Source organism: Siniperca chuatsi, linkage group LG23 (assembly GCF_020085105.1).
Source record: "Siniperca chuatsi isolate FFG_IHB_CAS linkage group LG23, ASM2008510v1, whole genome shotgun sequence".
In the NCBI taxonomy this organism is placed as follows: Eukaryota; Metazoa; Chordata; class Actinopteri; order Centrarchiformes; family Sinipercidae; genus Siniperca; species Siniperca chuatsi.
Genome location: NC_058064.1, coordinates 20,930,427 through 20,958,321, shown reverse-complemented (window position 1 = coordinate 20,958,321; position 27,895 = coordinate 20,930,427). Strand labels below are relative to the sequence as shown.

The following is a 27,895-nucleotide window of genomic DNA, read 5'->3' as shown; positions in this document are numbered from 1 at the left end:
GGTTAAAAAATCAGCTGTAGAGGATCTAAGGGCTCATAAAGGAACATAAAACAACAGGGAATCTCTAATGTAGGCCGATCCTAAGCTGTTGAGAGCTTTGTGCACGAGCAGAAGGACTTTAAAATCAAATCACTGGAGTGATGTGTTCTCTCTTTGTTTTTGTTAGCAGTCTAGCAGCAGAGTTCTAGATAAGTTGTAGCCTCTCAATGCACTTTTTAGGAAGACCATTAAAATGTGTGTTGCATTAGTCTAGTAAAACATGAATTCATTTTTCAGCATCTCGCTGATTCAGGAATGGCCGTACTTGTGATTCTGAGATGAAAGAATGCCACCTTGGTCACTTTGTTTATATGAGATATAAAGTGTCGGAGTCTAAAGTAACAACCAGACTTGTTATTTCAGGTTTGATCCAGGGAGACAGATTACCAAGAGTTTTAAGCAGCTCATCCCTTTTGGATTCTTATCCTCATTTAGTGTAAGAAAATTATTATTCATCCATTTATTTATTGAAGACAGGCAGACAGTGAGGGTGAGTTTAAGGCATCTCTGTTATTTGGCTCAACAGATATGTACAATTGTGTATCATCAGCATAGCTATGGAAGCTAATCATCGACCTTTATTAATACTCAAGAGATCATTGAGGGGCAACCCTCATTTACAATGACATCTAGTCAATTTACAACAACAAATAAAAGAGAAAAAAAAAACAAAGAAATATAATAACAGAGAAAGGCAATACAATGATGTGTACCACAGGCATCACCAGTAATAAATCTCAAGGCAGTGATAAACAGAGTCCAGAGGTTTAAGTTTAGTTGAAGAGTATGCGTGTCTATAAATCACATCACCGTAGTCCAGGACTGACATGATAACTGCCACAACAACCCTTTTACTACAGAACGTGGGAAAGATGATTTTATTCCTGTAAAAAACAAACTTTTACCTGAATCAGCACACAAGATTATCTATGTGAAATTTGAATGTGAGTTTTTCATCAATCCAGATGCCGAGATATTTATATTCTGTGACTCTCAATCTTAAATCCATTCATAGTAGAAATATTGAGAACATTATAGTGTATCGCTCTGGCTCTGTAAAATACCATACGACTTAGTTTTATCAGCATTTAGTACAAGTCTCAGGTCTTTAAGAGCATCTTGCAGAATGTTAGAGGAACACTGAGTTTTCGACTGCTAGATGTACAGAATCAGCAACATGATTCAGTACTGTGTCATCTGCGTTCAGATGAGCATGACAGTTTGCCAGAGATTAAATGATATTGTTCATATAAATAGTGAAAAGAACTGGACCTAAAATTGAACCCTGTGGCACACCTTTTGTTACTGATAAAAACGCCCAATGGTAGCTTTCCAATTTAACCGACTGTTGACTCTCTGATAGGTAGTTCCTGAACCAAGTACACGCATTAATATCAAGTCTGGTATCATGTAGCCACTGCAAGAGGAGGCAGTGGTCTACAGAATCAAATGCTTTGGATAGATCAACAAAAACTGCAGATACAATATTATTTACAACTATAGTGACAGCAGCCCTATTATGTTCCCTGATGATTTCACCTAGAGGAAGCATGTAAAGTGAGAACAACAGAGGGGCAAGGAAGCTCCCTTGGGCAACACCAAAGGTTATGTCATGTTTCTTTGACACATGGTCTCGAACATGAACATAAACTTTTCTTCCTGTAATGTATGGTTGGAGCCAATATAGACCACTGTCAGAGAGGCCAACCTGGTTCTTAAGAGAATTTTATGGTCTACTGTGTCAAATGCCGAAACCTTACTGGCATCAGCACTAAGTCTCAGATCAATAACTATCTTTGTGAGAGCAGGCTCTGTGCCATGATTAGCTCTGAAACCTGATTGAAACCTCTCTAGAATATTGTTTTTATTTAGAAAGTTATTTTTCTGGTGGAAAGCAAGAAGTATCTTGCTTAAAAATGGAAGGTTTGATATGGGCCTATAATTACTTAGAATACCACAGTCTAGATTAGGTTTCTTCAGTAGAGGTTTCACGACAACAGTTTGAAAGGACTCATGGAAAACTCCACTTTCAAGGGATCTGTTTATAATTTTCAGGACAGTATGAGATATTATTGAAAACACTCTTAAAGAGGGTAGAAGGGACTTGGTCGAGACAACAGGACTACAGGACTTACTAAATTCTGCGGTTGAGATGCTGGTGAATTTGCTCATTGTTGCCTGCCTTTCAAAAGGTTAAATGCAGGGGTCGCCGGCAGTTTTAGCAATGCCAGCTCTGATGGTTGTGATTTTATTGCTAAAGAACGTTCAAATTCCTCACATCTAGGGGCAGAGGCTTGGCTTAGAAGGTCAGGGGCAGGTGCAGGATTTAACAGTCTGTCAATAGTAGAAAACAGTATTCTAGAGTTATTTTTGTTTTCTGTGATGATCTTAGAAAAGTAAGCCCTTCTGGCAGTGCGTAGAGTATTATTATAGGTGACTGTCCTGTTTTCCTCCATTTTCTTTCCGCCACTCTACATGATCTCTTAAGCTCATGGACAGTGTTGTCTATCCATGGAGATGTTTTATTGCATGACTTCCTTTTAAACCTGAGTGGGGCAACTTTGTTCAGTGTGCTAGTCAGGTTGTTGTTGAAAGCAATAACCATTTCATCTAATGAGCAGCTCATATCACATGCAGTGATGTTGATAGGTTTTCAATGTAATGGGACCCACAAATTTGTGTTTTTTGACAAATTGTAGTGTTAAACTCGTGTTTAGGGATGGGTATCGTTAGGATTTTACTGATGCTACTACTCTTATTGATACTCTTATCGGTTCTTTTTCATTACTAAATAATTGCTTTTTAAAAAAATATATTCTCTTTAAAAAAGGATAAATTCAGAACAGGATTAGAATTTAATATTTTAAATTTAACTAAATGTTTCTAGAGCAGCAACAGTAAAGTTTACAACAGCAAAGTCACTATATAAAGTCAATAATAGCTCACTGGAAACAAATCTTAAATGTCAATATAATAATAATATTCCTGACATCAAAATACTGAGTAAAGTTTAGAAAGAATGAAGAACTCACACATCAGTCAGTATCAGTCCTTCCTCCTGTCCTCTGTCCTCCCTCAGGGGCTGGTATCTCTCAGCCAGCAGGAAGTTTACAAGAATTTGCCAAATTTTAAGATTCATGTCACACTAAGATAAACAGCTACATACAGACAGCTTCGTTTTAGCTTTTAACAATTCGCTATTAACCGAGCTAGCTCGCTGTGCTTGTGTAAACACAGTGCCGGTTGATCAGACTGCAGACAGAGCAGATTAAATTAAAATCTCTTTCTACATGTTCACATGTTTATGTTTGTTGAACAGGTGTATTGATTAAGTATTGACTTTTTACTCACAAAGGTTTTATTGCACTTACTTAGGCCTACAGTAACAAGCGTAGTTGTCGTCAACTCGCGTAAACTCCACCACCTCTCTGCTGTTCTGACTGCGCTCAGTGTGTGTGTGCGTGTGTGTGCTCAGTCCTGACACAGAGAGCAGGTGAGTTTACTGCGTCCTTTCGGATTTTAATGTGTCAGACGTAGGACAACATCACTGCACATGGATCAGAAGAACTTAAAAGCTCAGAGAACTCATTTAATAGCACAGCACCCATTTCCATTAGTCTCTTGCACTCAGTTATACACAGAAGAAGTAACAGAAGTAGTTTTTTATAGAACAAGAGAGAGAAGTTCAAATCCTGCAGATGTTCTTACTTCCACACAGCTGACCAATCACTGCGTGAAATGGGTGTGATTGTCAACATTGGAATGGTGTGAGGGTACGGGGTTTCAGACACTGTTCAACATTGTGACAAGCATTTCGTTTGAAGCATACTGACGCCTTGAGAGTCAGCAGCTGTCAATTTCTAAATGACCATACAGATATTAAATGCATAACGGTGTGTCTACACAGGAGGCATTTTGCTTAAACACAAGAGGACCGAAGCTGCTGCTGTAGAAGCCTTTCAGTTAACTGAGAGGTGAAAAGTCTTGAAGAAATCTACAGCATGTCCAGTTGCTTTTGACTTAGAACTTCTCGATATACTATGCTCAGGATGACTGAGAATCTTCACCGAAAAACAGCCTAAAGACATGTTCATGTGTGTACATATGAGCAGAAGAAGTGTAAACTAGTGCTTTTTGGCATTCAGTTTGAAGTCAACTTGAAGTTCTCTGTGAAGTCCCAAATGAGAATCAGAGTTGTAATTAAAGCAAGAGACCTGCTGTAGCTTCTAGGGAACCCTGTGTCAAATTTAGAATGGTGCAACAAGTCTCTAAACTACTCTAAAAGGCATAATTTACCATAACTTCAGTTCACCACTGCAGCTCCCTTAACTAATATTAGTAATTTACTCCCTATTAAGAGCTAAGTATGAAATGTGACAAGCTAACTTGCCTTAAGTGCTTTTACCGAACTGAGGGATGGATGGCTGCTATGAGTATCCAGTGCTCTGCAGAATTTCTTTTTAAATGTTCATGATATATTTTGATATCCTGCACTGCAAAGAACTGAGATTGGTTGAAAACATGCCACTGATTCTTTTAAATCCTCTGAATAAATGTAGCTGCTTATCACGTGGTCATTTCAAATTTTAAAACTAACTGAAATATATTTTGTGTATTGAAATGACAAGACATTGATGTTTCTATTTGATAAGTGAGTTTAGTCAACATTTCACTTGCATAGTTGGGGTTTTCCCATTTGGCCTCAGGGGAACAAATGTTGCTGAGTAGGCTGAAGTATAGCAAAGGAGATTATCAGAGCTGTCAGTGTAGAATATAGAAGAGCTGCTAATGTGCTGCAAGGCATTTAAAGGATTGGCATGCCAATTACGCTCTTTTAGTACAGCATGATAATTTATGGGAATTAGTGGTGATAAACTGTAGTATTATTTAAGAAAGAAGCTGTGTAGAATAAAGAATCAAATACTAAGGTAATGATGGTATCACAAAGAGTTAATAAGGCGGGTATGACAGGTAGCTATTATGAAAGTAGAAAGTGCTGGAGGAGAGATAAAGACGTCCATTTTTCAGCCAGAGGCCGTTACTGCTGCTATCTTACTGGTTATCTGATCAGCATTGCGGACAATCGCAGGCGATACACTTCAGCACCATCAGCCTGTGTGTGGATCTGAAAGTTGCAGCCACACTCTGAGGTACAGGTGTATTCACTACACACACTACAAGAAAGGTCATGTAGTCACTAAAATCGAAAGGGTTCGTCCTCTGGGATGTATGAATATGCTCAGTAATTTTCACGGCAATCTGCCCCTTAGATTTTATTATTGTTGTGTATAAGTAGAAATGTTGGCCTGATGGTGGCACTCCCGTGAGGAAAAGTCTGGGGGATATTAAAGAATGGCCAAGAGCTGTTGACATATCTGGACCAAGTTAACTGTAACTAACTTTAGCTGTAAAATTAGACACAGAATAGCAATAGAAAAATAGCAGTTATAAACTACACAGTTTAAGCTACTTAAACAGAAATATAGGCTGACCCAGCTCAAACCTGTCTGGCCAGATCAAAATGGATTCAGGTTGAGTTAGGCCCACCTACACAATTAATCCTTCAAATAGGCTGTTATGTAGCCAAAACAAAGCTGTTGGTTAGTTATACCTGTGCATTATAAATAAGAATTTTGAGACACCAGCAAATGTTTGTGTTGCCTGACCATGTGTTCTGTCTCCAGGTGTAACTTTAGAACCGTAAAATCAGGTCTGTGTACCAGATCACCAGCCCAGAGACTGTTATCTTAGCTTATCTTAGGGACTGGCAGCAGTCCCGGGCCCTCACCCTTACAAACCCTGCACTGCACTGAGCAGAAGTAATAAAAAAACCTTGTGTGTTGTGTGCTGTCAACAATTCTAACAACATGGACAATGAGTTTCATTGATATGCTTTACTTATATTCTGCTGACCTTGGCAGTAGAGATAAAGCTGTCACTATGTGGTAATCTTAATCAGACTCAGGGACCTTGAACTTCCTTTTTCTCACATTAACTATTGTCCTTCTGCTCAACTAGAGGCAAAAAACTTTGAGCTGGTACAATTTGTCAGGCCAAGTTGGCAGGCCATTTAAATCGGTTAGACGTAGAGGCATATATCAGCGGTGACACCCAGAGAATAATAGCTGGGATTCATGCAACCAACCCTCTTCCCTTACATTACCCTCTTTATCTACGTTTCTCCGGCTCTCGTCTCCATCGTTTTCCTCTCCGCTCGCGCTCACTCAAGCCACTCTACCCTTCCACATGTTCTCTTCCTCCCTCTCTTTAATGGCCCTAACAGAGATAGTGTGTCATTAAGAGAGTGAAGATAGGGTCTGCTTGATGAGATGGGGTTGGGGGGGTTGGTTGATTGGCTGGCTGGATTTTCGTGGAGACAGAGTCTGCCTTTGAGATTAGCAACTTCTCTCTGTCGTCTTGGTAGCACGATCAGTTACGACACAGCACACACACATACATACTGATCCACCTGCACATATTTACCAATTATTTTAAATGAATGAACTAATTTACCCAAGGGCACATTCACATCTAGCGCCTCTGTAGTTCAGTCACACTGACACGCTGTGTTTACTCCTTAAATGCGGTTGCTTTTATGAAAAGTGAAATAGAAAACATTTCAACTTTCATTCATGTATTTTCTGCACATTATCTAAGCCAGCAGAACTACCTCATCTGCAAAAAGCAGAGATCCAATCTTGAAGTCACCAAACTGGACACTCTCACTCCCTCCCGTCCCTCAACTGCGCCTTGAGGTTCTGTCCATAAAAATCACAAACAGGATAGGTGATAAGGTAAAATCCTGGCAGAGCCCAATGCTGAGAACATGCTTGACTTCTTGCTAAGATGACAAATCATAAGCTCTCTCCAAGTCTACCACGCTCATGTAGACTGGATGGGTAAACTCGCATGATCCCTCTAGATTCCCTGCAAGAGTGAAGAGCTGGTCCACTGTTCCGCTGTCAGGACAGAAACCACATTGCACCCTCTGAATCTGGGGTTCATCAGTCAGCTTGGGCCAGACTAAGAGCAACTTAAAGACGGATCAGAGTGGCATCTTCGGAACGGAGCAACTTTGCCCAGAATAGGTAGACTGGGGCCCCCTCTGTCCATTAGAATAGCAGTGTGTACGTCCATATAACCTAGGTTTTCCAAGTCTTGCTTTTCTTGTAATAGCAGTTTGAATGTACACAATCAAATACAAAAATGCAATGCTGTGTCTTTTACCATTGGAAAACAAGACCGAAGTCATGGTAACACCTCTGTGCGCTTTAAGTGTTGCATGGTACTGTACTGTTTCTTTATACAGAGGGCAAATGTCTGACTGACTCCCTATCTCTTTGTCTCTCCATGTCTCTTGCCCTGTGACAGGCCAGCTCCTAAGGCTTCGTCAGAGCAGGGCAGCAGCAGTGACAAGAAGGAACGTCCCATGAGCACCATGAGTGAGGCGTCAAACTACACAGGTGGCTCCGACTACAGCACCTTCCCTGGCAGCCCAGCCACCAACGTAACTACCGCCACCACCACCTCCACTTCATCTACACGGGTCAGTCTCCATCCAAACATGCCTTAAATCTTAATTATACAACAAGTAGTTCCGACCAAGCTAGACAACTAGACATTTAGAACATGCTCAAATCAGCATGACACCACACACCGTGCTCATCACTAAAAATATTGCCTTCCTTGTTTGCGGCAAGCACACAGTTTTGTGACCGCGGTGAAATGTTGTTTTTGAAGGGCTAAACGCCAACAAACGTGGATTGAAGCAGAATATTTCGTTTTTCCATTAAAAACATGTTGTGAATTTTGGAAATCTTTTTTTCAATAGATTTTGACTTTTGGACTTTACAACATTATTGGAAATGTTTGGATCACGTGGAAACTCTGTTCAGCCTTGATGTTACGCCCTGGCATCCTCCATCAGCTGTGCCGCTGAGTCTGTGACACGGCGCTACTAGCTTAAAAATGCATGTCAAGTTCATGGACGTAGTAGCTAACTCAGCAGAATTCAGCAGATATCTTAGTTAAAACAAGATTGAGCTAGCAAGGCAGTTTTGTGTTTATATGTGTGGTATTTATTCAGTTTGAGATCACTTTTTAGAAATAAGGGGTTGATATATTTTTCACGAAGGGGAAATTTGGGGAAATCCTCCATAAAGTGGTGATCTGTCATTTTTACACTAATGAGATCTAGCATGTTAATTAGTGAGATTTAGTGGTGCTGGTAGGTGGCTTTTGTAACCGTTGGACAGAGCCAGGCTAGCAAAGCTAACTGGATGCTGCCTGTAGTCTTATATTTAACGTGCAGACATGAGACTGGTGTTAATCTTCTCATCCATGTCTCCACCAGCAACGAATAAGCATGTTTCCTAAAATGTTTAACTATTCCTTTAAAATTGTCAATTGCGTATTGGATTATGCAACAGAAGCAGCTACTCAGGTTCAAGAAGTTGGCCCTGGTATTTTTTACATTCATTGTTTAGCGTACTGTATTGGTAATTGATGGAATGAATGAAAGGTATTCATTTAAGTGATTCACGCCAGCATTTAACTGTCAGTGCAGCCCTTAAGACCTCTGAAAGAGTTGATTTGCTGGTCCCATAATGCTGGAGGTCTGGAGGTCAACCTCTGGCCATTTATAATAGTAACATGCTGATTCGTCATTGACTCCCAGCACTTAGTGACTATCCTAGAATGTGTCTGTGTTGTGTCATTACATCTCATTTCAGGCTGGAGAAGTGGGAGTATGAAGCAGGCTAACTCAGCTGTATTAGCAGCCAGCGTGTCATCTGCACGGGTCACTGCGCTGTTAGATTGGACAGCGTGTCTGTTTATAAATGCTTAGTAAACCTCACAAACACACAGGAAATAAATATGCATGGGTGCTTTCATGAATAAGTGATGCGTATACTATTTTTACTTCTGCTAACATTGGCCAAAAGAAAGTATAACACCGCATATCTTCATGTATTCATGAGAAGTCATTATTTATAACTGAGCTGTGCCTATAGAAGAAGATGCATTTTAGGAAAAAGGTCAAAACAGCAGAGAAGAAGTTGATAACATTTTGCAGTTTAAATAATTAAGTTGTGCATGTTTTCCTTTGCTTAAAATGCCACACAGTGACAACATGCAGGCAAGTTCTACCACAAAACAAACCTGTGCTAAAGTAAACTAGTTCACACACAATAATAGCTTGATGATAGTGACAAAGATGTAGGTTTTTGTCTTTTTGTCTTATTTAAATGTCACAATATGGCCAACCTGTATTTTGGGCTAGGCCCCTTGGCTCCAATAAAGGGAAATCTTAATGCTACAATAATATTTTCAGAATGAATGGTGAGCTTACAACTTTGTGGCAACAATTTAGGGAACAATGACACAAAGCGGCTCCATAAAGAAACTGTTTTCCATTTCACTGAGTCCTGACCTCATCCCCATCCAACACTTTTGGGATGAACTGGAACTCTGACTGCGAGCCAGACCTGATCACCCAACATCAGTGTTGATCTGCACTGATGCTCATCAACATCTGGTGGAAAGCCTGAAACCAGAAGAGTGGAGGCTCTAATTAATGCAAATTTATACCCATGGGTTTGCAATGACGTGTCCATTATCACATGTGGGTGTAATGTTAGCAGGGCTGGGTAACGTTTAAAAAATTACAATACCATATCAGTACCCTTAAAGTGATACCGATACCAATAAAGTACTTCATTTGATATCTTTTTGCAAACACGGTGCAGCTGTCCACCCTGAAGTTTTCTCCATGCTTGATGGATGAGGCGCTTTATCAGGTTACTCGTATTCCCAGTTTTTCCTGAAATAATCCTTCCGCATTTTTTGCATTTATTTTTACCAGACGCCACAGGCGTGGAGTATAACCATACTTTCAAACATTTTGGTGGCATCTCGGCACGCTGAACTGCCAACTCCGTCAAATACGATTCGCTCAACTTCACTGCTAGCTGTAGCTGCGGCAGTGGGCCAATCACACTTTGCATTAAATCGAAGAATGCTTGCAGTGATTGGCTGCCAGCAAAACCATACAAACTTACATACTTATTGTTTTTCTAGATCTGGCTACTGGGTTATTTCGGTTGATACCTTAAAGGGATCGAGTACCAATACCCAGCCCTAAATGTTATGGCTATGTGGACACCCAACATTTGGCCATATAGTGTTACATTTTGTCTATTGTCCTCACTTCTTAAAATATTTAAACAGTTTGCTGTATATCTTAAATACAATCTCCCAATATTACTAAGTTATTAATCAAAATATACTGTATAATTTACATAACAAATAGTTGTTTGCTGACATATTAATGTTCAGAATCTCATATACAGAACCTTAAAGTCCAGAGAAAGTAGCAAGTTAGTTTAGTGTAAAAACGTATAGAGGAAAAGTTGTAATAAAACATCCACTGGGGAGTGTGCATGTTCTCAGACATTCAGATCTGATAGAGGACAGGTCAGAGGGTCACCAAAAACTCTAGTTCTTCGAATCAAAGATCTCCTCGTATCTTTCTGCTATTCACTGACATAAAAGAGATTGTTATGCTGCAGTGCTGCCTTTTTCAGTAAGTGAGCCATGATGTATGGGGGATGTGGAATATGCTTTGTTTAATGAGCTGAATACATCTGCCTCTGTTGCTCCTTTTTATAGCTGCTGGAAAAGCTGCTGTTTTAGCATAGGAGCATCTTTACAACCAATGCACCAAACACTTCACATGTCAGATTGTTGTGTTGAGATCAGGGAAGTAAAGCTGATATTGTGGGTTATTTTTTCTCTCTCTGTACCTCTGCACTTCTCCCTGCTGTGTTCTCTCTGTAGGACATGCAAGATGGAAACACAAGCACAATCTGGGCTTTTTTGTTTTGCATTAATGTTTATATATTGTTTTGTGTAACTTATTTGTTCAAAAATGTGCATTTCAATATCTGTAAATGTTTCTTCTGTAGAGCTGAAAATACCGTATTTATACAAATTCTCTACATTTATTACCCATTTATGTGTTTCAACAGCCCTCCAGGTCTTCCAAAAAAATTCACAACTTTGGAAAGAGGTCCAACTCCATCAAGAGGAACCCTAATGCCCCGGTGGTTAAGAGCAACTGGCTTTACAAACAGGTACAGGAGGAAGGTCATTATGGGATGTGTTTGAGTTTGTGTGGGACTAACAGTGGAAAGACAATGTGGCCGGGCAGAAGATAATAATAAAGGGTGAAAGGTGCACATGGATGAACATACAGTACATAGAAAGTAGTGTTATTATTCACTGCATTTAGAATTTTTCATGTTTATTTTGTGTCACCACGGTGAATCACAGTACATATAATGAGAGAAACAGTGAAACATTTTGGGAAATACACTTTTTTGCTTTCTTTTCAAGATTAAGATGAGAAGTTTGGGCTACAACCTCATGACTGTACATTAATTACAGAGCTGTAGTCAGGACATGGTTAGCCTAGCTTAGCATAAAGACTGGAGGCAGGGGGAAACAGCTAGCCTGGCTCTGTGCAAAGTTCAAAATATACCTGACAACACCTCTTTGTTTTATCTGTACATATCAGTGTGTTTTCATACTTAAACATTTTCCTAAATCAAAGTACCATACCAGTGTTTTTTCTACTGTACCTACCAGATGCCACTAAAGTATGAAAATCATCTTACAGAGATATAAAACCTACCGGAAGGGTAATAGTGTTGCAAGATTGATCTGAAAAGTCTGCACACAGTTTCAAGTGTTTGTGGGTTGATTTCAATTCTGAACAGAAATCCATGATAGCTAATGGCTGCCCAGAAGATTGAAAACAAATTCAAAAATCTAATAAGCCATGGCCTTGGATCAATGTTGGCAGTGAAGTAAAATGTAAAAATGTGTGGTTCATAAAACACTGGTATGGCCCTTCAAAGCACTGTCTTTTTAAATGAACTGAAAAGACTCCTTTTCAACTTTCACTTTCAACTAAAGCCAGTAATGTTTGCCTGTTTCCAGACCTCTGAATCACCGCCCACATCTGAGATTTGTTCAGTGATTTAAAAATCAGAATCAGAAATACTTTATTGATCCCTGAGGGGAAACTCTTTTGTTACAGCAGCTCACCTTTACATCAGTGCACACAGGAATAGAAGTTCTAAGCAAAAAAATATAATACACTATAATACAGGTCAGAAAATAAATTAAGTACCAAGTGGGTATCAGTATAAAATTAAAATAAGTGTAAAGTACAAAGTCATATAGACTGACACTTAGAGGGAGGAGTTAAAGAGTTTGATGGCCACAGGCAGGAGTGACTTCCTGTGGCTCTCTGTGGTGCATTGTGGGGTGATGAGTCTTCCGCTGAAGGCGCTCCTTTGTTTAGCCAGCACGTCATGGAGCGGGTGGGAGACGCTGTCCAAGATGGCGTGTAGTTTGGCCAGCATCCTCCTCTCTGACAACACCGCCAGAGAGTCCAGCTCCACCCCCACAATGTCACTGGCCTTATGGATCAGTTTGTTGAGTCTGTTGGCGTCCGCTACCCTCAGCCTGCTGCCCCAGCATGCAACAGCACACAGGAGAGCACTGGCCACCACAGACTCATAGAACATCCTCAGCATCGTCCGGCAGATGTTGAAGGACCTCAGCCTCCTCAGGAAATAGAGGCGGCTCTGGCCCTTCCTGTACAGAGCTTGCGTGTTCTTAGCCCAGTCCAGTTTATTGTCCACGTGTACTCCCAGGTACTTGTAATCCTCTACCATGTCCACACTGACCCCCTGGATGGAAACCGCGGTCACTGGTGCCTTGGCCCTCCGTAGATCCACAACCAGCTCCTTAGACTTTGTCGCACTGAGCTGCAGATGGTTCTGCTCGCACCATGAGACAAAGTTCCCCACCACAGCCCTGAACTCAGACTCATCACCACCGCTGATACATCCCACCACAGCAGGTTCATCAGAAAACTTCTGAAGGTGGCAGGACTCTGTGTGGTGACTGAAGTCCGTGGTGTAGATGGTGAAGAGGAAGGGAGAGAGGACAGTCCCCTGAGGGGCCCCAGTGTTGCTGACCACGCTGTCCAACACTCAGTGCTGCAGACGCACATGCTGTGGTCTGGCGTTATGCTCGTTGACAGCCGATTTGACCCATTGACTTTGTAGGCAACAGGGACATTGTCTTCATACATAACTAACTAGCTACCTAGCTACATCCATGAAAGATAGGGACAGAAACATGACACAAAAATGGCACTTGAATCTGAGTAAATGCTGAGTGAAGTTTACTAGTCTTCTAATATTTCCAACATCAACAACCTGAATCCTGCTGCAGCATTTCTACCCGCTCACTGCAAGTTGAGCAGTTTTCTGAGATCTACTGTGGGTCAATATTTCAATTGGTCTTTGGACCTCTGACCACCATGCGGCTCCCTGAAGACTCATCGAGCACTATTCAACTTAGCTTTCAGACTCCAGTTAGTCACTGTCAATAACCTGCATCTCAGCCTCAGCTGCTGTGCCGCCACTCACTGTATTCACATCGAGACAAGAATCGATTCGCTTCACGTCAGCATACCCCCCCCACCCCCGTCAGGCAAAGTGCTCCTCGCAGAAGAAATATCATCAGTGTTTACCCTAAGCTTCTAACCTCAGGATCTGTGGCCGAACGCAACACACTGCAAACAGTGCTAAAAACCCCAAGTGAGCGAATGGTCTCGAAAAACTTGTTATTGTCGTTGCAGTCATTACGACACCAGGGAGGACTGAAAAAAGAACCAGAGCAGCAGCGTAGAGAACAAAGCACAGGCCTTCGCCCCGAGCACAGAGGCAAATTTGTCACTACGTTATGAAGAGATAAAACAGAGCAATTTGTCTCAGAGGAGGAGATAGAAGCTGGTTAATAGAAGCAGCCAGAGGGAGAGACAGCGAGGGTGTCAAAGGGAGGGAAGTGAGGGGAGATCAAAAGAGAAGAAAAACTGTGTGTGTGTGTGTGTGTGTGTGTGTGTGTGTGTGTGTGTGTGTGTGAGCGAGAGAGAGCGAGGGTGTATTGTTCTCTGTAATAACTACAGTTTGAATGACTGACTGATGGGCTGTGACCTTTGACCCCTGCAGGACAGTACAGGCATGAAGCTGTGGAAGAAGAGGTGGTTTGTTCTGTCCGACATGTGCCTCTTCTACTACCGCGGTGAGGACACACACACACCCACGCATCCAAACACATGGTGCAAGCTGGTTAATTAAATGTCTTTAATTGTCAAATCAAAAGCAATTTACAGGGAGAGCAGGTGGAGTCCATGTTTAGTTCAAGGACAATTCAAGAAAACACATTCACTATTTCAAGGATCATTCCACTCATGTTTGAAGACTGTCCCATGTTACACCCTTTATCAGAATCAGAATCAGAAATACTTTATTGATCCCCGAAGGGAAACTCTTTGTTACAGCAGCTCGCCTTTACGTCAGTGCACACAGGAGAAAGTACTAGCAAAAATATGATACACTATAAAAACAGGTCAGAAAATAAATTAAGTACCAGGTGGGTATAAGTATAAGATAAAATAAGTGTAAAGTACCAAGTGGGTTTACTGGTTGATGATGATCAGACAAATTAAAGGAAAAATGTGAATAAATGAGTAGGAAAACATAAGTAATGCAGATTAGGGATTACTGATCAGATTTGTATCTGTCCCGGTTTCCTGTTGCGGCCCCGATCACTTCCTGCATGTGCTTCACAATAAATACATTGTAATGCAAAGTTAGTGGTAGGCCTTTACTGTGAAACTGCAAGCGTTGACAGTGCCATTTGCAAGAAGATGAAGTAACCAAAAAATGACATGATTTATTTTCTGCACCTTGTCAGGAAGTTGTTTTGAAACATCGATGAATTTTTTGGGGGGGTTACCATTTATTTGACAGTGACAGTAGCAATGCTTACAGGAACTATGGGAAGAGAGAGAGGGCATAACATACAACAACAAAGGTCCCCGGCCGTGTGTCTTAACCACTGGGCCACTAGCACACCCGACAAAATACATTTTCTTTTAATGTTTAAAAAGCTTATTAAAGGAGAACAGGACTTACATCATGGAGCTGAGAATGGAGTTAAAAAAATACACATGAAGGAGCTATGTAACATTACTTTAGCATGTCAGTTGTGGTTTGTGAGAAAAAGAAGAAAAAAGACACACAGTGTAACAAAGGCACTGGTACTCAGTATCCCCAGAGACCTCGAGTTAAGTTTCGTTTAGTGCTCTCAGCCATCATCAAAACACCAAACGAGGGAGTATCGTTTGGAAGTAAATGGACTGTGCTTGTATAGCACCTTTGTAGTCTTCCAACCACTCAAAGCACTTTACGCTACATGTCACATTCACACACTGATGGCAGGTGCCAACTTCAAGAGCAATTCGAGGTTCAGTGTATTACCCAAGGACACTTCGACATGTGGGCCGGGGGAAACTGGGATCAAACCGCTGACCTTCCGGTTGGTGGACGAGCCACTAAGCCACAGCCAACCGAGAATGTGGGTCATCCCTCCACTAGAGTTGGAGACTTCTGGAGACTTTTGGTGGAGCAACGCCTTATCATCACACTTTATGTTCAAACCAGCAAAACTTATTTTGAATTCTGCTCAGAATCCCAGTTTTTAAAGATTCTAAACATGCCAGGCTGAGTTAAAAGAAAATTATGCACAAGGTAATTCAAATGTTTCCATTTTTGAAGGGTTGAATTACGAAATTGCCACAAGTGGTATCTAGCCATGCTTTGAGTTTGAAATATCTCCCAGAGAGAATTCTGCCTCCACCCCGATACAGTGGAGGTGCATGGGATTTTGTTTGTGGTGCTCACAACATTGAAAAAGTACAGTTTTTTTTAACATTTTGCTGAGCTCATAGAGCTTCAGCGAGGTGGTGTGACAAGCAGGTAGCATATATGAGACACTGTTTTTATCACTTCATCACGAGCAGTGGGTAAAATCAAGAGTCAGGAGGTCAAGTGTTCTTGCCAGTTAAAAGTGGTCGACCTTGCCTTCACCCACAGTTGCGACGCCCACGCTGCAGCACCACTCATTTAGAACTTTACATTCTAAAGCTCATCTGTTCCTCCTTTGTGTCTCCTAAACCCTTGAGAGAGATTTTTCCATCTCCATAAATTGACAAATTAGCCGCTCCCAGAGCACAATCAGCAGCCGATTTCATGACAAACCCGTGGGAAAATTGGATGTTTATTTGCTTAGCCAGCCAGAGACAAGAGCGAGGAGGCGTCCTCGGGAAGGACAATGACGTGCTCAGCATTCCGATAATAACCTCTTGTTTTCCATTTTTCTCCTGCTTGCTCTATCACTTTATTCTAAGTACCTTGTGTCACTCAGGTTGGGAGGTGATTGCAGAGTTTGGAGTTTTACAGTTGCAGTTTTTCAACCTGGACCTTTTTTTTTAAAGGGGTAAAATGACTGTATTTGGATACTGGTGGCTTTGAGGAGAGCGATATATGGCTGGTTCTGGTTCAACAAAAAGGATCTTACTCTTTAACAATAAGGTCTGTCTCTGTAGGGTCCTTTCCATAATGTTGTCAGACACTTAGAATAACAATCTGAGCCTGTCAGTGGCAAAAAAGCAAGCACTGTTAGAGGAGGTACATTGATGGCGCGCTATTGCCAGGAAGAATTGCATTGCAGCCTGTTTTGCAGCTGCCGGCTGCAGCGCTCTCGCTCAATACTGGACCAATTTCAAAAATTGTTGTCAATGTTGTGACCCATTAGTCACACAACATGTGAAGTGTCCAGGTTGAAAAATACATTAGTTTCCCTTTAATTCTTTTTGTATGAGCAGGGGAAATAAGCATCCCTCCTACTGCAAATCTCACCTAGATTAATTCATTCAGTGTGCTTACAAGCACTCTAATAATTCCGTTATTACCAGAGTGATGCGGTGCACTGATGATTACAGCTGTCATGCAAACACATAAAGCGGGTTATCTGAGTTATCAAAATGTGGGGCAGTACAACTTTATAAGCAGAGCTGAAAAGTTTAAATAAAAGTGAAAAGTAAGTCATTTAAAATGTACTCTGAGTAAATGTTACTTTCCTTTTAATGAAAGCCACTGCAAAATAACATAAAATAATTCTATTATATTCTCCATAGCCTACTCACTGGAAAAACAGACTCGCTACGATAACATCCCTGTGTCCATCCCGACCACAGAAAGGGTTTCCTCCATCTTTTCCTCAGATGCTGTGTGTCTACACACACACAGTTTGTGTGTATGTAGACACACTGTATGTGCACGAGAACTCATCTGAACAAACATCCTCAAACCTCATCGAACCTGGTGAAGAACCCTGAAATGTCAATCGTTCTGAAAAACACCCACTCACACTGCAGTGTGTACCTACAGCATCTCTCTGCATGCCAGCTTACTCATTCCCTCTCTTTCTTGCTCATTGTTTGTGTGTGTGTGTGTGTGTGTGTGTATTCTGTATCTCAATAATTCAGCAGCAGGGATGGGGCCGGCGGAGCTGCAGGGCTCGCGGTGCAGGCTCGGCTAAAGCAAACAGCAGCACCGGCTGGAGGCACTGTAGGTTTTCACTGCAGCTGGTGCAGCAGACACTGTGCTGCCTTTACTTTGTAGCCTGTAAGCTCCCATCAAAGCAACATCGTGCTATAGAGAGCACAGAGAGGCAACAGAATGATAGAATGAATAGCTGTAATTACCATCCCAACATGAACCAGCCCAGATTGTTTTTTTTTTGATGTGACATCAATATTAAATAAACATTTACTTGGTTAGAGGAGTCGACTGTAAGGTGTTCATGGCTGTGTTTCACATTGTGCTTCGCAGCTGTTTTGCTCCTGAAATGTGAAAGACAAAAATCCCAGAGAGAAAGCAGCTGCATGTGTGTGTGTGTTCCACGCCGTTCAGCACTCACAGGGAGGGAAACAAGATCGTAGTTCATACGGAAAGCGTTTCGAGCTCGTAAGAACGTCCAGTCATCTCATTCTCTCTCTGTCTCCGTCTGCCGTGGTGTGATAAGCCTCAGAAGGTTTGTTCCATCATCATCTGTTAGTCATTCATCACAACGTCGACCAGATAAAGGTAGACCTCCATGTTCTCGTAGTCAAAGGCGAGACTTGGCAACGTGTTCCAATTCCTCAGGACAAGTCTAGAGACTATGAACAAGGGCGTAATTTACACTGTGGGGGGGGTCCAGACTCCACTTAGTTTAGCGTAGGTCAGTTTGAATGCAAATGTCCCACTCTAATATGTTGACATATTACTATTCTTGTTTCTTCTTGGGTGCAGATGAGAAAGAGGATAGCATCCTGGGAAGTATCCTGCTGCCCAGCTTTCACATCTCCATGTTGTCGGTGGATGACCACATCAGCAGGAAATACGCCTTCAAGGTAAAACGCAAGTGTCTAGCTTAAAGGCCACTTCAATGCGTTTTTTCAATAGGTTCTTAATAAGTGGTGATGATGACGATGAAGCTCACTGCTCTTATTTTTGATACATTTTTGTTTCCAAATAACAGCTCAAAGGTAAGTTACACTCAGCTGCTTTAAAGGGCTGCTCCCATTTCCACAAACAAATGCTTCATGCAGCCGGCCAATAGGAGCGCGCTGTTCACGTATTGAACTCTTTTGAAGAATCTATACTACAGAGAGTTCAACATTTTGGTGTTTATTAGTTTGTTTTTTGAGAGTGAGATAAGAAGACAGATATCAATCTCATGTCTGTGTGTTCAGTACGGAGCTGGAGTCAGGTTGGTTATCCTTAGCTTAACATAGAGGCTTGATGCAGGGGAAAACAGCTGGCCTGGCTCTGTCCAAAGTGAAAAATATACGACTACCAACAGTATGTATGACCGACATGACACGTCAGAAATCTAAGGTGTTTCTAACTGATCCAGACGGCCACACTGGAAGGCGTAGTGAAAAGGGGGGGAACACAGTAACGTTGAAATGGAGATAACGTATTTTCAGAGTCTCTCCAGGAAAACATTTACAGTCCTGCACTTGGTTGTTCACATGAAAAGTAAAAAGTACACAGGCGACTTTACGCTCACTAATTTACACGTTTCTCATTTGTTTAATCCGTACACACAAACAAACATTTACAAAGTTTGTAGTTACGTGCAGGAACTATCAGGCATCTCCGGCTGTGGCATGAGTTTCCAGATACGGTCAGCGAAGACAGGCTTTGATTTTGGTCTCTGTACAGGAACGGTGGTACCAAACCTGGCAACCTCACTGTGACAAGAAGACTTTGGGATGGAATGCACATTCACTGCACCAAAAAAATAGTTCCATCATGTTGAAGAAAAGAGATACAACTTGTTAGTCAGTGAGCTTTACAGGTGTCGGTAGCTGTATATTGAACTTTGGATTGAGTCATGCTAGCTGTTTCCCCCTGCTTCCAGGCTAACCACATCCTGACTCCAGCTCTGCACTTAACACAGACATGAGACTGATATCATCTTCTCATCTCACAAAAAGTGAATAAGCCGTTTTCCCAAAATGTTTAACTATTCCATTAAGGTGGCAAATTACTTGATTGACAATAACTTAGTTTCCTCCTTAGTTTACGTGATGAAAACTGAAGAGTAAGAACTTTATTAATAGGGCTACTGTACAGAGCGTCATCAGCACACATACACAGCATAAACACATACTGTACACACACAGGAAGTTGTTAGTCGGGCACCTCAGTGTCATTCTTATTTATGCAGCTTTACCTGCACCAAGATACACAGAGGAACCTTGAAGACTTTAACACTTGAGCTGAAACACACTCGGAGAGGCAGGCAGGGAGCACACACACACACCTGCACACACACACACACACACACACACACACACACACACACACACACACACACACACACACACACACACACACACACACACACATCATACTGTAGTCAGATACACTCCTCTGCCAACAGGAAGACTCTCTTCTGGTATCTCATGGTCACCATCTAACACTGTTTTCCACACTGCTGTTGTATCTCCTCCTCTCTCTTCCTCTCCGTCTATCTGTCTCCTCCTCTTCCTCTTTATCTCTCTTTCACTGTGAATATCTTCCCCGTCTCTCCCTACTCTGCTAGGCCACTCACCCCAACATGCGGACATATTATTTCTGCACTGACACAGCCAAAGAGATGGAGTCCTGGATGAAAGTCATGACGGATGCTGCCCTCGTCCACACTGAACCAGTCAGAAGGTCGGTACTCACCACAGGGACATGCTCACACACAGATATGATGGTTGCAAAATGAAATTTGAGACACATAGTCATCACGGTGTAACCACATATTTATATGGACAGATGAGAATGCTCTAATATTCATGAAGTATTTTATCCTCTCTCTAGAGTCCTCTTAAATGCTTCTAAAAGTGCCTTGTTTCTTATTCATGAAGACTGGAGTGAACTCCTCAACTAAAAGACACGTCAAAGTTCAGCTTGTTGTCATGGGTGATATTGTGTTCCATGAAAGAGCTTATTGTAATCACACTAAATTTGTTACACCAAGCGACAGAACCATCATTTAAAAGGGTCAACTTCATAGACTGTATAAAACGTGGACGTGGTGTCGGTGACGTCACCCATAGGATTCTGAAGAGCGATTGTGAAGCTCAGTGTGGGAGGCTCCGGCCGTCACCATCTTGGGCCTGACTCATCCATCTCAGCCCTGGCTAATCCAACAGTGGGCAAAGAGGTGGAGCTGAGGCGGGCATAATGAAGCCTGGTTGATGAAACCACCTAGTGGCTAGCCACCTGAGAGGATACCCACCTGTCACTCAAAGCGGCCACGTCCTTAATTATGCATAACTATAAGCCTTAATATAATTTAAACAGGTGAGTTGTATAAAAATTCACCCCCCCTCTCAGTTGTCATGAAGGGGGAAATTAGCTATAGAGACCTAATGGTCGTTCTTAACGGATGTTTGCGCAAAATACTTTGTTAGTTTTTGTAGACTATATAGGATGTATCTTGTTAGTTGCTGTCATTTGTTGTTATAATAAAGGTTGAGTGTTATCTGGATTGCGCTGGATCACTGGCCATGTTTTTTTTGTCTGCCTGGATCTTGCCATCTTGACAAAGCTAATTCCATTACGTAAAACGAAGATGGTCCCGGGGGGGCCCCTTCCTTAATTCCTACCCCCCTACCTCCAGCGCCCTTGCTCAAACCATACCCGTTTTCGAACTCAGCCTTCATTTTACTACACACCTGTAAAGTTGCGTGACTGCGTCTTGCACGGTTGTGACGCTATCGCGTTGACATGATCTGTCCACAGACATATAAACACCTGGCAAAGGACTAGTTCCCGCTACAGTAGGTGTCTCCAGGACCACATTTAGCCATGATGACACACACACACACACAGACTCACAAGGTGAAAACAATACCAGCCACCCTGTTGCGGCTGGTAACTATACATCAAAACCTACACTGTAGGTATCTACAGCAAGACTCCTGTTGACCCCTTGCGTCAAGCATAAATTAATGAAGTGAACCAAATCGAACACACCTACAATGCTGTGCAACCAACAGGTGCATGCTGGGTCTGGCCAAAAGGATTATGGTGGATCTTCAAGAGGGTTTTTTAGCTTTAGCAAGTTAGGAACTCCTACCTTCACTAAGGTGTGTGAGGCCTTTCTTCTATATTTGGCAGTCCCTCTCACAGCTGTGACATTCTCCAAATTCAAAAATATTAAAAAACTATTTGAGGAGCACAATGGGACAAGAGATGTGAACTGTGAACTGGTCATAAGTTAGTATGCAGTATTCAAAAACTGTGCAGGCTCTCTTTAAGGTGTGCGTGTTTGTGGGCTGTAGCCACTGCGGTGTTTATGTTGCTTATACATACATACAAGTGTTTTTCCCTAGTGATGCTTTATTCTGTTACTGACTATAGAAGGCTATTTGATTTATGCATGTTGCACCTGTCGCAGTATTCATATCCCTTTTTAGAAACAATTTGACTTCCAAATAAAGTGGTTTCGATAATCTTGATAAACTGTTGGCTTGTTTATAACTTGTCTGATCGTCTGACTGCCCGTGTTTCTTTGTTGTAGCGATGTCGCTGCAATCCAAAACCTCAGCAATTCAAAGTTTGAAAGTTAGAAAGAACTACTTTTTCTCCACCCTATACAACAATGTCCCATATACAGTATATTCTATGCAGTGTGTGCTTGATCCAATGTTTTCAGTGAGTATCACACTAACACTGAAGGAGATATTCCCAACTTTAAAGTCTTGGGTGTGACTATGACGTTAGCTGTAACCCTAACAGCCATAATTCTGTCGTTAACCCAATACCTAGTTGGCCAGGACTCCCTGCACTGTCAGGGGTTTCTGGAAGAGATCAGAAACGTCTCAGAACTGGAAGGCCAGAAAGGAAGGATGACAGAGATAGAAGGGCTGTCAGACAAACACAGAACTTCTGACACTTAAGTCATCTTTGAAATCTCTTAGAAAACTCTTTCCTTTATGCTTTGTCACATTCCTCTCTTTCTTTCATTCCAGACTGGACAAGTTGAAAGTGGACCAGCGGACGCCTCAGGGGTTGAACAACTTACTGAACCACAGAGTCCTAACCCGGCCCGAGATCCAGAACAACGAACGCAACCGTGAGCCTGTGCGACAACACTCCCTGTCTCGAGCTGACGACAAACGGCAAAAAGACGTAGAGACACACAATGGCCAGAGGGAGCGTGAGTACTACACCTTACAGAGAGACGGGGAGAGGTACTCCATGAAGAAAGACGGTGTGAGCTACATGCTTCAGAAGGACGGAGAGAGGTATCTCCTCCACAAGGATGGAGAGAAGTACCTGCTGCAAAAAGACGGGGAGAAATCCCTGCTGCAGAAAGACGGAGAGGTGTGCGCCATTCACAGGGATCTGGACAAGTACGCTGTTCAGAAAGTGGACGAAAAGTCTACGGTGACGCCGACAGAGGAGAAATACGCTCCGTCTAAAGATGGAGAGAAGTACCTGCTCACGAAGGACGGAGAAAAATATGCACTGCAGAAAGTAGGAGACAGGCACACACTCCAGAAAGATGGACAGAAATACGTTCCTCGAAAGGAGGTGAAGAGACAGCTGTCGTTAAAGGAGACAGAGAGGTATAGCACGATGAGGGAGACAGAGAATAAATATGGTACCATACAAGTTGTGGACAAATACGGCACTCTGAAGGAAGTGAAGAAATACAGCACGCTACGAGAAGGGGATAAATACGCTATTCTCAGAGACACCGAGAAATATGGTACGGCCCGTGGTGGAGATAAATATGGCGTCCAGAGAGACCTGAGTGCAGAGAGGTCTCGGACTAAAATCAGCAGCATTAAGCTGCAGCCGGCTCAGGCTGCTGCCATCGCAGCCGCAGTGTCTGCATCTCGCCAGGGCCAGGCCAGCCTCAATGTCCAAAAGCCCACGCAGGTCAACGGCTCGGGGTCCGTAGCGGGGGAGCAGCCTGGTGACTGCAACCCGACAGAGGCGGACGGCAGCCTGGGTGGGGGTCCAGGAAAGTTCCCTGTTCCAGTCCAGGAGCCAGAGAGGGGCCTGGCCAGGACCAACTCCATGCAGCAGCTTGAGCACTGGGTCCGTACACACAGGACGAGAGGACTGGGCGATGACACCAGAAGGTGAGACTGACTGAAGTGTGTGCTCACATGTGCATGTGAGGTCGAGTGTTGGAGTTTCCCCATTGGCCCTTTGTCTTTCAAAATGAATAGGAACGAAATAGAAGTTAGTTATGTACCTTAACTCCAGATTCTATGAGTATATGCCCAACCCTCTAAGTCTATCGCTAGTGGGTTCATCCCTCGCTTGCACTCACGCAGCTCTGAAGACTTTTAGTCTACGCCAACTTACTATCTGGGCCCCACCTCGGTCTCACTTTGTGTATAAGTTTAGCTGAGTCGGACAGTCAGCTCCAAAAAGCAGTTTTTCTAGTTAAAGGAACCAGTGGGGCTGTGCCTGTACTCATAGAATCTGGAGTTACGGACCGTAACTATAGATCTATTTCACAAAGGCTTCGCCCTCTAAGGCTATCGCTAGTGGGATAAGGGTGATGTGGTCCGTGTGTAATCAGCTCCAGACCTAGGGGTATCTGGACCAGCAACATGTGATATACAGGCTAAACAGCACTGTTGATCTGTGGATCAACGAAGAGACACACGATGGATTAGCGTCTTAATCAAACCAGCGCCATTTTATCTCTCACAACATCAGAACATTTCCGTTATTAATTCTCAATCTTAACTTTCCAAGATAATAGTAAATACATCTTTCAGTATTGGTCTACGGGCTGCATTATATGCACAAAAGCATATCATGTTCATCAAAAAGTTAATTATGTGCAAAATAAATTAACCATGGCATGTGATATTCTACGTCAGTACACTTTAGGAACAAATATTATTATGAATATGGGACGACTACACAAAAAATTGCAGATGAATTATTAATTTAATATCCAGGAATTCACATTATAGACACTACCACTGACTATCTGTGTAACAATTATCATTCATTTGGAGTGGTGTTTGTGTCAATTGTGATGAATGTAAATCCAATATTCACTCTTGTAGCTCTGTTTTTGGTCTCCACTAACTCCTGAGGGAAATATCTGGCTCTTCAGCTGCTAAATGCTCCATTATGTTCACCAGCTGCTCTCTGACTGTCTCTGTGTGCTGTAGTGTACAGTGGCTTTTTAGAGCTTTTTCTCTGAAAACAGCTGCCTGCTGCGGCTGCGAGAGCGAACCAACAACAGTAAAGCTGCAGCCGGACAGCCAAACATGAGTGAGCTGAAACTCACTATAAAGCTCCGTAAAGCTCTGTAGGTTCATCACTACTTAAGACACTTTTCAAATTGTCATTTGGTACATTATTATAAAATATAGATTATAGCTGCTTTAAGAGATGTTATTTAAGTTAACACACTGTGCAGCTGCATCCATCTCACCCACACTTGTCACCATTTCTGTGGCCATTTTAAATTTTTCGTTGGTAGGTAGGTAGCTAGCTATAATGGCGTCTTTTTAATCCTGTCTACATAGCTCTAATTGGTCAATTGTTTCTCCAACCATTGGAAATAGTCATCAATGAGCATAACCAGTGTTGCCAATTTAGTGACTTTCTCTCTAGATTTGCCGACTTCTAAGACCCCTTTAGTGAGCGCTTGGCGACAAATCTAGCAACTTTTTGGGCAGCCCTTAACTCCTTAACTCCAATATTTCTCAATATTCTCTGTGTTCCGAGAGTGGGAAAGAGCAGCAGTACGTTCAGGCGAAAAACTAGCAGCCAGACAGAAACCTGAATGAACAAGCTGAAGATGTGTGTGGTGATTCAGAGCTCTGGAACCAGGGTGGAGTGGAATTCCCTATAAGGAAGTTTTTCCTTGCCACTGTCGCCAAGTGCTTGTTCATGGTGGGAATTGTTGGGTCTCTGTAAATAATATTACAAAGAGTACAGTCTAGACCTGCTCTATAGGAAAAGTCCAATGAGATAACTTCTGTTATGAATTGGCACTATAAAAATAAAACTGAATTGAATTATTACTATATTACTTACTATTAGGTTCATGATTGTGAAAAGTCCTGTTGATTGACAGGACTTTTGATTGGTTTGGAAACAGATGATCAGAAATCAAGATTTTAGGACTTAATTGCTCAGGATGAATATTTTTCCAGTTAAGGTTAGGCATGGGGATGACCCATCCAACTTCATACCCCAAATTAAAATGTGTAACTCTCTGTGTGAAACTGATTAAGATCATTGCTCTGTGTGTAAGGCTGTAAGCGCACACTTAACTGTAAGTGGAGACATCCCTATTTTGATTATATTATTTTGATGATTTATGAAAATGCTTTGTTGTAATGCATTAACTTCAGAATTACCGATAGACCATTATGTTGAACTTGTCTAATACATGTAACTCACAATTCCAGTGTTAGTATTACTGTTGTTGTGTACAGTATAGAGCTAATTTATGTACAGCTGAGAACACCACAGAGCCTGTCCACTCTGACTTTCAGAAAAGATTGCCTTTGCATAGTGGAGCTATTTTTTTGCAGCTGCTTTATTTTGTGGTTGCGAAAATGTATTACCTTGATGTATGTATGTATATGTTTTCTTTTTCAACCCAAACCTAAAATGTATTTACAGCCCACTACACTTTCACGGCACAGATTTCAGCCCTACACACAGTCATTCATGTGCAATGTGCACTTTCTTACTTCACTACAATTTAAGGGCGACAGGTCTGCTCCTCCACAAGATTTAAAACCTTTTTTCATCTGTGCCATTCCATCTTTCCCCCTCATTCCCCGTGTATCGTCCTTCATCCTTGCTCTGGCCTTGTGTGCCATAGGGCCATAGGGAGCTGAAAGCTTTTTGTGTCACTACAGATGTGTATCTCAGTTGGGAGCACTGGCGTTTAGCTGGCATTTAGCCGTCTGTACCGAGGAACGCAGCTGAACAGAAGTGCAGAGCGCAGACGCTCCGTTTGCTCTCAGAGCTTCCCCTCTCCTGCTGCATTGAATAAGTCATGGAAATGAGACTATAATGAGAGCAGAGCAAGCTGAGCGCTACAGAGCCACATTTGTCATCTTTATCAGCAATCAGTGAAAAAGAGAGAAATAGAGAAACTTTGTTGTAGAGATTGTTATTGTTGTTAAGACAGATTCCTACTTCTGCTAACAGCCATGTTATTTAAAGAGAGCAGAGTAGTGCATAGTGCAGTGGTGAGTTAGTGCAGCATTCTTAGTGTGTGTGCATGTGTGTATGCATGTGTACCTATTAATAGGCTTCCAGATCTGTCTCAATTTATTTTTCCTTTTTTTTCCTTGTAAAGGATCCTGTACAACTAAATTGTAATCCTACAATTTAGGTCACTGTCTAACAATTTAAAGGGTGAATTCTCCCAAAAACACACATTTCGTGTTTAAAGTCACTCATGTACAAGTTATTGTGAGCTTTCATTTTTAGAAAAATATATGAATAATAACATGAATATAATAACAGTATCCTGTGTGGTTGGTAATAAAGCCCAGATAAAAGGCAGTGAATTCACATGGTACATTCAGTATAAATGTTTGTTTAATATTTAAAGCACCAACTCCATCAGTATAACAACGTCATATTCACCACTCTAAGTTTCTTTTCTTTACACAAATACTAGTTTTATTCACTTAATATTTCCAGTCACTTCTACTTTGCTGTTTTTTGACCGCTATTAAGCTACTGCCAATGAAACACTCCCTGCAGAATTTTCACAATGAAAGCCTACCAGGAAAGGGTGGTATCATGCCCACTGGGAAACTTTTAATGTGAAACATCTACGCAGGAAGTGTTAAGTTGTATTGATTGTATTTTAACAGCAATCCAGAAATGGCAAAGTTGAAGAAGTGGAAAAAAATTGTGAATGAAAACAGTATTTCTGATAAAAAGAGAAACTTCAATATATTCACTTCCACATATTCTACTTGAATATATTCAATGTAGAAACTTTCCATGGGAATTAACAGGAAATAATGGGAACAAAATGGAAATATAGGGGTTATTTGCTCAGGCTGTCTTTACCATGTCATATGTAGACATAAACAAACCTCTGACCATATCATAAGCAGACATAATTGTAAACTCTTCTAATAGAAATGAAAAAATCAGCAATTTAGTTGAGTTGAACTTTAATTAAATGAGTTTACTCATTTGACATTGTATTGAATTTTCATTGAACAACAAGAAAAAAACATGTGGGCTGTGTGCAAACTTAGGGTTTAAAGTGAACAACCAAGTTATAAAATAAATGTTTTACAATAAAGAATGAATAGAAATAGATCAATTAAAACTCCTCAATTAGAATG

General features: G+C 41.7%; 1 protein-coding gene across 23 annotated transcripts in view; it reads left to right on the top strand.

The window, feature by feature from the left end:
- Positions 1–27,895, top strand: part of LOC122871171 (pleckstrin homology domain-containing family A member 5-like) — a 262,530-nt gene that overhangs the window by 173,260 nt on the left and 61,375 nt on the right. For all 23 annotated transcript variants that reach the window (XM_044185938.1, XM_044185933.1, XM_044185928.1 and 20 more), the window contains 6 exons: positions 7,411–7,585; positions 11,070–11,174; positions 14,130–14,202; positions 18,321–18,421; positions 20,125–20,240; positions 22,550–23,671. In XM_044185938.1, the coding sequence (XP_044041873.1) occupies positions 7,411–7,585; positions 11,070–11,174; positions 14,130–14,202; positions 18,321–18,421; positions 20,125–20,240; positions 22,550–23,671 (1,692 nt within the window). The remainder of the gene's footprint in view (positions 1–7,410; positions 7,586–11,069; positions 11,175–14,129; positions 14,203–18,320; positions 18,422–20,124; positions 20,241–22,549; positions 23,672–27,895) is intronic.